The following is a 10582-nucleotide window of genomic DNA, read 5'->3' as shown; positions in this document are numbered from 1 at the left end:
ACAATGTTACTTTTTTATTTTTCATATCGTGAGTGTTCGAACCAGCTTATGCGCACTTCGACTAGTCTCACGGACATTTAACCTTACAAGTGTCAAGAAAACTCTAAAAAAATTAATTTCTAACTAGGTGGTCACCATGGATTCAACTCATGACCTATGACCTCTTAATTAGTTATTGAAATCATGTCTCTTTTTTACCACTAGACAACCCAAAATGGTTATATATACTGAATGAAAGGTCAACATGAAACGACTCAACCTTTTCCCGTTTAAATACGTCCAACACCCATTCAACTACTTACATGAACTTATAAATGCAAATACATCAAATAAATATTCCTTTTCTTAAAATGAAATAAATAAATAAGTACATAATGCATCATCAACAATGTTGATGACCCAAATGTATCTTGAAACTTAAATTGCAATTCTTCACCATGGACGTTCTTTTCGGTCTTTTTAACTCTTAACTCTTAGCTCTTGTCGATGGTTCTTGTGGCATAGAGATTGCCTCGTGATTAAGTTGACTCGGTGTGACCTGCCATTAGCTTCGACATAAACTTCATTTGAGCTGATTGAGCTTCATTTTCATCTTGTAGTCTCATTGCCTCGGCCTAGTGGTCTATGTATACCAACCCAATAAAAGGAAAAAGAAATGCTGTCACCATTTCCCCCCATGCAGATTTAGGGTAAGGAGATCAAATCATTTAAGTGGCTACCTATTTCAACATGTTGACCACAAACATCCATGATCAAAATCCTCCAAGTTTCAGCATCAAACCTCAGCTGTCTCTTCTCCATTTCCTCCAATACAAAGCAAACATAATCATCATTATTTTCACCTTTCAAAAGACCAACAACTAAAGAAGCAAAAGTTTTCAAATGAGGATAGTGCCCACTCATCAACATAGCATTTAAAATCTTCATAGCCCCATCGAAGTCCCCTGCATTACAATATCCATCAATCATCATCCTATAAGTTGCTGCATTAGGATCACAACCTCCCACTTGCATTTTAACCAAAACCTTATAAGCATCTCCAACCTTTCCTTCCTTACACAAGTAATTTACAAGAATATTATATGTCACAACATCGGGCTTCAACCGTCTTTTCTTCATCTCATTAAGTAAAGATTCCATTTCGTCAATGTTCCCAGTCTTTCCAAGATGTGTCATTAAAACACCGTAGTTCACAGGTCGCAGTTTACAACCATGAAACTCCATATCAAACATCAACTTTTTTGCTTCCTTGTATTTACCTATGAAACACCATCCTTCCATTAACAATGCATAAGTAACAGCATTAGGATGATGTCCTTTCTCAGTCATGTTCTTGAACAAACACAATGCTGTGTCCATTTCACCCTTTCTACATAAAACCCCTAAAAAACTATTGTATGTTACAACACTAGGTTGAACTCCCTTCTCGAGCATTTCGTCAAACAGGTTACATGCTTGTTCCCATCCTCCCTTCTTGATCCAACCCTTAATCATTATATTATAGGACACTGAATTAGGGCGAAAGTCCATTTCATAAGCCTGTTGGAAGATTTCACTTGCTTTAGAAAACTGGTCACAATCAACTAATGTATTAAGCAATACATTAAAGGACTGCAGAGTACGAAAACAATTAAAGGAAGGCATTTGGTGGAAAAGCTCAATACCTTTCTCAACCAAATGAGCTTTCCCATAATGTTGAATCAAAGCGACGAAAAGGGTCTCATTGCAACGAATATTCCTATTTCGTAAGTGACCAAGAATAGTCTCGACAGCTTCAAATCTACGAGAACGAGCCAACTTGTAGATGAGAGATGAGTAGGAAGGATAGTGGTGTTTGAAGCCCTTTTCATGGTAATTCTCAAAGAGAGCCAATGCCTCACATGGATCCTTCACCTCTTTAACATCAGTGACAAAAGGAATGCGTTCACGGATCTTTCGACGTTGTTTATGATTATTCTCAAAGTCAAATTTGTTTGGACTGAAAGTGCTAAGCAATTGGAAACGTATTAAGCAGACATTTCGGTGAAAAATAAGTAATCTCGATCGCTTGATCAATTTCTGTATCATCGAACTAGAAATGCTCAATTCAGTGAACTAGCAATTTCTAAATCATCCCTTAATCAATTTATGATGACTCATATCATTGAACTAGAAATTTCTGTACCATCCCTTGATCAGTTTCGGATGTGTCAAATCAGTGAACCCAAATAACTTATTTGAAATACTGTTTTCGCCCAATTACTCCATCTTGGCTAACAAAAAGCTTTTCACCCTTGACTACCCATCAGAACAGACAGAAAAATCTGCAATACATAAAAAAAAAAGGTCTAAATCAAGACAGAAAATTTCTCTCGATAAGAAAAAAAAACTTTCCAAATAGCAGATAGCATAGTGTACAGAGCATCAAAGAATCCAAACTCAACAACCCCATTAGGCATTCCTAGAAAGAAAATGAATAATGTATTGAATTGAACAACATACTGGACTGTACAAAACATCGATTTTCCTTCTACTACGTTCAAACAATGGCTTGGTATGAGTCTAAGAATACTAACAACAACAAAAAAAAAAATAGAGAGGATATGAAACTGACCGGCGGGAAAGCAAGGTAGAGGCACGGCGGCAAACGGCGTAGGGCAGACAAAAGGTGTTGCTTAGTGGAAGAAATGGGAAGAAGAAGATTTTAGAGTTCGTTTTGTTGTTTTACTTTTTCTCATGTTTTTTGTTTCTTAATATATATTTAATTTCATCCTTTTTTTTAAGTTAATTTTCATAAATAAAACAAAAGAATATCACCATATTTACTATCGATAACAAAATAAAATAAAAAAACTTGAAACCTATTTTTTTAAAATAGTTTAAGTTTGCTTTCTCTTTCTGTAGTCTTTCTTTTATTTTATAATTTTTCTTTTATAAATTTTTATATTATTTTTCGTGTTTTTCGTGTTATTTGGTTCAAAATCGTATATGAAATGTATGTAAAAAAAAATTAAAATAGTTAATATGTACGTATCCTTGAGATTTGGTTTGGATTTAGCTGACTCAAATCTAAATGTTTTTTGTTTTCGAAACAATGTAAATATTTCTATGGTTGTTGTATTTCTTTTAAAAAAATCATTTTTAAATATAATAAAATAAATTAAAATATTTACTAATTATAACAAAATTTTGGATTCTATGATAAAATCTATAGACTCTATCAATCTCTATCAGTCTATTATTGATCAAATATGAAATTTTGCCATATTTTGTCAAATTTGCAATTTTTAGAATTCCTCTTTAATTTATTTTTTTTGTGAGAATGTTAAATTTTAATATTAAAATTTATTTACAAATATAACAAAATATCACGTATAATAGTCTATGGATATTGACATCGATAATTTATTATATTTCATAAATATTTTATTTCACTTTGCTATTTTTGAAAATAATCATTTTAATGTTTCATTTGAAAAATAACAAAAAGATATTATTTTTTTAATAAATAGTAAAACTAATAACGGATAACGCGTTGATTTTTTATTTTTAGTTCTTGAAAATTAAGCACTTAAACAAAGGTAAGGTGGAATCAATCCCGCTACTTCTACCAATTAAGTTTATTTGTTTTGTTATCCACTTTACACTAGTTTAAAAAGAAAACGAATCCAAATTTGGAAAAGAAAAGAAAATAGTATTCAATTTTCTAATTTGACTAATCAATCATTTTAAACAATAAAGCTCTTAAAAATATTTACAAATATATATAACATAATATCACAATCGATAAACGGTGAAAAATCGCAATAAACTACTATTTGTTTTTTATAATACAAATAGGAGCGGTACTATTATGATTATTATGTCACTAATGCCAGATTAAAATGTCATCGAATGTGTCCATGGAGAACACAAAAATAAGATAAGTAAATGAAGAATAGAAAGAAAAAAAAAATGAAGGGAACAAAGGATTCTAAAAGGAAGTATTCATCTTTCTCGTTCTCATGTCAAAATAATAAACAAATGAAGTATTCTTGATTAGTTAGTCAAACATCCCTCTTCTTAGTTTCAATTTTTTTCAAACTTTTTTGAAGATTTGAACGTGAAAACCATTTTTTTTTTTTTTTGTATACAAATGTATATTTATTTTCATACAAGTGTATATGTCGACGTAAGCTCAAACGTGGTTATTATGTAAACGATATTTAAATAACAAAGTAGGATTGCTTCATTTTTCCACTTACAAAAGGCCTACAATTATTTCATTTTCTCAATCTTTTTTTTGGGGAGCTTGAGATTTTAATAAAAAAATAAATTGACTTCGTTTTTACCACATGTTGATGTAGCTAGTGCAACCACACGTGTAAGTGATAGTATAGTAAAACGGTCTTTAGAGATCGAGTATCTTTCTCAGAGATCAAACTCAAATATTCCATCCAACAATTTTAGAATTGTGTCAATTTTATCATAGAAGAAGAATGTCTACGTTATATAATAAGTACGTACATCAACACTCTAGGGGCTCTCAAATTTTATGTCTACGTCGGTCAGTCTTTCAAAAACATTATTTTTTTAATTAAAAAAAATAGCTAGGAAAGTTGGCACCATAGTGGCACAAGATAGTGTGTCACCGTGCCATGGCATAGCATGCATGCACAAGAATGCTTCGATGCCACGGTACCACGGGATAGTGTTGCGATGCTCTCCCTACCTTTTGCTCTCTATGAATGATATCATGCCCTCTCCAAATTTTGCCATTTTTTCTCTTTTTCATCTCCAATCATGGAGGTATGACTCGATTTGACTCTTTCAATTTCTTTTATAATTAGTTTCAATTTTTTCTATATTTACAAACAAAGCAAAATTTCACTTACTATACTAATGATAGATAGTGAAGATGCTAAAAAGACATCTACTAGTGTCTATCAATTATATAGACAATGTCTATCACTGTCCAACGCAAATAAACAATGAAGTTTTGCTATATATATTTACAAATACTTAATTCATTATGTTATATTCAAAAACAATTCATATAATATTATGAGATGAATTCCAATAAAGCTTTCGACAATAATTAGTATGTGTGTACTCCTAAAAGTTTTAGAGTTAAGATCAGAGGTTCGAATTTTCCTACTTCACGACGACTGATGTATAAAAGAAAAAATGATACATATATATTTTCTTAACAAAAATCTTTTGTCAAAGTTTTCTAACTAAGAAAACACACACATGAATTAGTTTCTTTTTAATTGATATGCCTCTAGGTAAGTTGATTGGTTAGTGACAATTAATATTCAAATGAAACCACTAATATGGTTTTGAAAGTGATATTCATATACTTTTTTTTTAATATTATCAAAGAAAAGTTACTATAAATGTGACATATTATTCATATATCATTATAAAATGTCTGTCCAACCATTTATGGCCATAACTTTTTTCCATTATTTTGTCAACTTTTTTATTATGTTCTGTTAAAGGGATTCAAAAACCCCACAACCAAAATCAGCTTTTACCCCAATTGCATTGGGATTCCACCTTTGCTCAAATCATTCCATATTCTATTTCTCTTGTGATCATATCCTTCCTTATTACAAAACTAATCATTCATGTTTACCATAAACATAATTCATTGTATCACATATGCATCAACTTCGAAAAAAAATCCAAAAACTCCATCTTCTCGAATTCAGTACGATCCGCTCTCTTTTCACTTTCTCCTCTAAATCTGCTACTATTCATGAGTAATGAAATGTTCGTTTCTTTGTAATAGTGATGGAATTGTAAGAATAATTGGTTAATTTAGGTCTCAAGAAATGTGTAAAGACATATATAAGTAAAGAAAGAGCTAGCCCGAATTAAGTTATAATCTTGCCAACAACTGTTTCTTCAATTTAGTACCATTAGACTTCAATGTACAAAAAGTACCTTTGATTAATCACTTGTTCTTGATTTCCTTTTCCAAGCTAGTAAATTTGAGGTCCATACATTATCTATCATTGCTCTATTTTTATCCAATGCAGCTTTTTCTTGGGTGTGTTGAATTAAGAACCCTAGGATGTAATAATATCCCTATTACATTTTCGAGTACCAAAATGATTATTCTTATATTGTACCACGTTACATGTTTTTAATTTGTAAAATATGGTTTTCATCTATGAATCTCTTCTTTTTACTAAATAATAATGCTATTGTTATGCTATGTGAAATGAATTCAAACACTAATTAATATCAATAACAACAGTGATTAGTCCACCAAATAGAAAGAAGCTGGTGTTTCGTAAGTTGCCTGTGAATTGAAGTTATTCTTGTTTTAGTTAACAAGTTCTCGAGACTCCATCACTAGAAACATCAATTTTATGCTTTTGTTAACTTTTAAAACTACGGACCCGCCACTTTATCTTTCCCTTTCTTGCCTCAAACAGAGGTAAAATAATAGAAATCTTTATATATTACAATAGACACATCAGTGAAGTATCTTTTTTCCTCCCCTTTAAAGTTTAAACTAAACTAATATAAGTTCAAGTCCAAAGAATCATTATAAACTTTATACCATTCTTATAGAGTTTGTAAGCCTTAACTTTTATATATATATAATACAAAATCAACATTTGTTCTGCTGATTGATCATTTAAAATTTATATTTATTACTGTTTTGTGTTTGATTGATTAAGATGGTTGCTTTCTAGAATCATTACATAATTTATTATGATTGAATAATTAAGTGAAAATGTATTTATATACTCTTGGATTTCTATTGAATAAAATAGGAGTGGTCGAGAATATAATGAAAAGTGATCCTAATTGAGATATTTAGGTGAGATGCACAAAGATTTGATAGATACAACTCGAGATGGACATGCATAAGTTTGCTTCCTTGGAGAGAGAGACAATGAGAAGTTTAACAGAGTCTAATAGTAATCAATTAAAGACAAAGAACATGTTGAATAATTGACCAAAAATTTAGAGATCAGAAGAAGAAGAAGAACAGAACAAGTACAATCTCAAAGTTTACAAAGTGAAGCTCCATCAAGAGGGAGAAAAAGAAAAAGAAAAGGCAAAAAAAGAAAGAAAGAAAGAAGGGAAATTAAAAGATAATGAACTAATTAAAATGCTAATTTCTTTTTTCTCTTTTTCTCTCAAAATGATCAGTTGGAGAATGCTTCTTCTTGAATTCTGCAAAGCAATTGGTACACACCATTTGAAATTTCATCCACTGATGAAAGCCCACAGTCTTCCTCTACCTATATGGAAAAGAAAAATCTCAAACACAAACCACATGAATAATTAACCTATTTTTCGTTCATTTGTTCATTTTAAAACCCTAATTTGATAATTATTTCGTTTTTGTGATGGATAACTCATTTGGATTTAAACATTTCCTTTAAAGAAAGATTTTCAAAGCCTAATTTTATTTAATTAACTTAATCAGAGTCAAAACTAGCTAAATAACATTAAAAAAGGGAAGAGAGTGGGAGAAATAAAATAACCGAATAGTAACACTCACACACATTAAAATATAAACGAAATTCAAACGTTACTTTTAGGGTAGACTTCATAAGACGGTGGTAAATAATTTGAATCTATCAAACTTTATTATCAATATTCACTATTGATACTTGCACATCTATCGAAAAACATATTGTTTCTTTTTTATTTCTTTGATGTTTAACTTTAAACTAAATTTATATTCTTTCACACTCAAGACAGACTTTCTAACTTTAAGATATATTAACTTTCGATTTCAAAACTCAAATTACTACTTCAAACAATTAGTTAGTAAGTAAAGATTCGATTTCTCAAAGGAGAAAAAGAGAGAAATATAAATGAAGAAATTTAATATTACCTTGAGACTGAAAGAATAGAGGACAAATGGATGGGCAGTGGAGACATTGAGATGAAGAACAGTGAGATGCAAGGAATGCAAGCCAGAAACAATCTTAAGAAGCTGTTTAGGAAGCTTTTTACATCTTATCTTAAGGTTTGCATGGGAGTCAACCATAGAGACTTCAATATCGCCAATAGAAGTCTGAATCACGCTGTTCAGGTTGTTCAAGTTGTTAGATGTAGTCATGGCAACAATGGTTGAACCGTTATTGTCGTCGAGAGAAAAGGAAGAAGATGACGAAGATGGAGACGAAGAAGACGGGAAAGTAAAGGAAGGATATTGCGAGAAAGGAAAAGAAGAAGAAGAAGAAGAAGAAGAAGAAGAAGGAGAAGAAGAAGAAGAAGAAGGAATAATGTTGTTATTTGGTGGAACATGAGAAGGAAAAAAAGGGTTTACATGATATGTTTGAGCACTAAGTAAATGTACTTGTTGTTCAAGTTCCTTAACAAAGTTGATAGCACCACCTATGATTGAGGCTTGGTCACCCTGCAGTAATCAAAAGAAAATTTTCATGACATTTTCATTATTTTTTCAACTTTTCTTTTTTACTCATCAGATCATCAATTGTTTTTTCTTTTTTCTTTTTTCTTTCTTTCTTTTTCTGTCAATTATATGATTACAATTCAAAAACCATGGGTTGTTGCGCGTGGTCTTGGTTGGTATCATTTTTAGCCCACTGATTTTTTTTTGGGCTATAATTGAAGGGTGGTTGTGGGAGAAGAGAGGGCTAAAAACAGAAAAAAGAGAGAACTTTTCTTTCTTTTTTTTTTTGTTGCTGTTCTCTCGTTTCTTTTGTTCGTCTATTCTCCGTGTTGTAATGAGGAAGAGAAAGTTTTCTCAAGAGAGAGAGAGAGCTTTCTCTTTCTTTATCAACTACGGAAAGATCAGAGACAAAGTGAAGAAAAGAAGGAAAGAAGAATAAGAAATCATTGAGAGAATAAAAAAGGAAGAATGGTATTTTACCTTCTCATCATTAGTGAGTTGAACTTCCTCTAATTCATCTACTTTTTTACTTCCTCCTCTTTTTCATGGGTATCTTTTTATTGTATTCGTTCAATAGGTAGAACCTCTTTTAAGTTCTTTAACCAACAAAAGTTCGTCATATAAAAAAGAAAGAGCTTTATCCTTGTTGAGCTATACTCGTTTGAACAACTATCATTTTTTGTAGAGTAAAAAAATAACAACGATAAAGTTTAATTGAACAATAATAGTACTTGGTCTATCAATTCACATAGTTCCCATGTGATAAGTCTTTCTAGTTTATCTTTTCCTCGTGTTGAACATTATTATTAATGTTGTGGTTGAAAGTGTGTATAAAATAACTTCTAGCGTTACTTTTCTATGTACATTTACATAAAATTAAACAAAATATTTTCATTCCAAAAATGTTTTCTATTTTCAAAATAACAAAACCTATTAGCAAACAAAAAAGTTCAAATTTTACATACTTTTAAAGTGCAAAAACCTTCGACACATAACAAAATTGAAAGTATATTTTTATTAAATTTCTTTTTTAAAAAGTCTTTTCTCAAACATCTCCCACTTTTATTTTATTTTAATCCTATGTAAAAACAATAATAGCTCCACCAATAAAAATAAAGAACTTTTTTTTTTCACTTTCTCTATTTCAAATATAAAAAAGAGAGAAATGGGCCATTTTCTTTTTACATTATGGGTGAAGTAAGAAAAAAGAAAAAAAGTGAGCTTTCTTTTCTTTTATATGTTAAGAGAGAGAGAGAGAGAATATATGAAGAAAAAAAAGGAGAGAGAAAGATAAGAGATGGTACCCTTTGAACATAGGAATGAGGCATTAATGATCTAAGAGTAGAGAGATACTCATTCATTTGCTTTCTTCTATTCCTCTCCACAACAATGTGTGTCATTCTTTGGTTCTCTATTTCCTCCTTGTTCTTTTGTGTTTTCCCTCTCCGCCGCTGCTGCCGCCGTCTCCCCATCCGCTCGCTCCCTCCTCCGTCCTTCATCTCGCTCGTCATCAACGTCGAATCAACAACCTGTCGTACTGATTCATCATTAAAATTATAATGATCATCGTCCAAAAATATTGGAGAGTTATTCTGTACTGATAGGTTGGGAAGATAATAAAAGTCATGATCATCTTGATCATTAGCTTGATGATTATCAATGAAGTTGAGGCATGAAGAAGAATTCACCAAATTCATGAACAAATGATCTTTATACACAAAAGGGTCTTGTGGGAAAACAACTGCCTCTAGAGCCATAATATACAATGGTAAAAACTTTCCCTTTTTTTGTGTGTTGATTTTGGTAAAATAAAGAAAATTAGTTGAGGGATTGAAATGAAATTATTATAAGTATAAGAAGAGGGGAAAAGAGGAGGACCCAAAAGAAAAGAAAAGGAAAAAAAAAGGGGAAATTATGGGGAAGCTAAAATGGTTGGGTTTGGTTTGGGGTTTGTGATGAGAAAAAATGGGGCTTTTAAAGTTTTGAAAATGGAAAAAGAAAATAGGGAATTTTTTTTTTTCAAATCTACAGCTTAGGCTGCACGTGAAGCTACAAAATTATATTCTTGAAGGGTATTTTTATTTTTATTTCTATTTTATTGGTAGGAGGGAAACATTGAGATCTCACAATTTTGTTAGATTTTTCTCTTATTTTGTTTGAATAAATTATATTGGATTTATTGCTATTGTTATTGTTTTTATTTAATAATGTTAATTGAAAATATTAATC

General features: G+C 30.8%; 2 protein-coding genes across 2 annotated transcripts; both read right to left on the bottom strand.

Moving 5' to 3' along the window:
- Nucleotides 1-172: 172 nt before the first annotated feature.
- On the bottom strand, nucleotides 173-2713 carry LOC101210820 (pentatricopeptide repeat-containing protein At1g07740, mitochondrial). Its single transcript, XM_011661601.2, has 2 exons — nucleotides 2594-2713; nucleotides 173-2303 (listed from the first exon to the last, which is right to left on the bottom strand). The coding sequence occupies exon 2, from the start codon at nucleotides 2065-2067 to the stop codon at nucleotides 685-687; it is 1383 nt and encodes a 460-aa protein (XP_011659903.1). The 5' UTR covers nucleotides 2068-2303; nucleotides 2594-2713; the 3' UTR covers nucleotides 173-684.
- Nucleotides 2714-6842: 4129 nt separating this feature from the next.
- On the bottom strand, nucleotides 6843-10514 carry LOC101210652 (transcription factor bHLH96). The gene is made up of 3 exons (XM_004135582.3): nucleotides 9658-10514; nucleotides 7829-8356; nucleotides 6843-7226 (listed from the first exon to the last, which is right to left on the bottom strand). Exons 1-3 carry the CDS (start codon nucleotides 10108-10110, stop codon nucleotides 7131-7133), a joined length of 1077 nt encoding a protein of 358 aa, XP_004135630.3. The 5' UTR covers nucleotides 10111-10514; the 3' UTR covers nucleotides 6843-7130.
- Between the last annotated feature and the right edge of the window lie 68 nt (nucleotides 10515-10582).

The sequence above is a fragment of the Cucumis sativus genome, chromosome 1 (genome assembly GCF_000004075.3).
Source record: "Cucumis sativus cultivar 9930 chromosome 1, Cucumber_9930_V3, whole genome shotgun sequence".
In the NCBI taxonomy this organism is placed as follows: domain Eukaryota; kingdom Viridiplantae; phylum Streptophyta; class Magnoliopsida; order Cucurbitales; family Cucurbitaceae; genus Cucumis; species Cucumis sativus.
This window is presented reverse-complemented; position numbering and strand designations above follow the sequence as displayed.

What these genes read in the sequence shown, in the direction of transcription:
- LOC101210820 (XM_011661601.2), bottom strand. Translation starts at nt 2,067, where the DNA reads ATGATACAGAAATTGATCAAGCGATCGAGATTACTTATTTTTCACCGA.
- LOC101210652 (XM_004135582.3), bottom strand. Translation starts at nt 10,110, where the DNA reads ATGGCTCTAGAGGCAGTTGTTTTCCCACAAGACCCTTTTGTGTATAAA. An exon ending in CTCATTCCTATGTTCAAAGG is followed by an intron (nt 8,357 to 9,657) that starts GTACCATCTCTT and finishes TGATTACTGCAG; the next exon opens with GGTGACCAAGCCTCAATCAT. An exon ending in TCTATTCTTTCAGTCTCAAG is followed by an intron (nt 7,227 to 7,828) that starts GTAATATTAAAT and finishes TTTTCCATATAG; the next exon opens with GTAGAGGAAGACTGTGGGCT.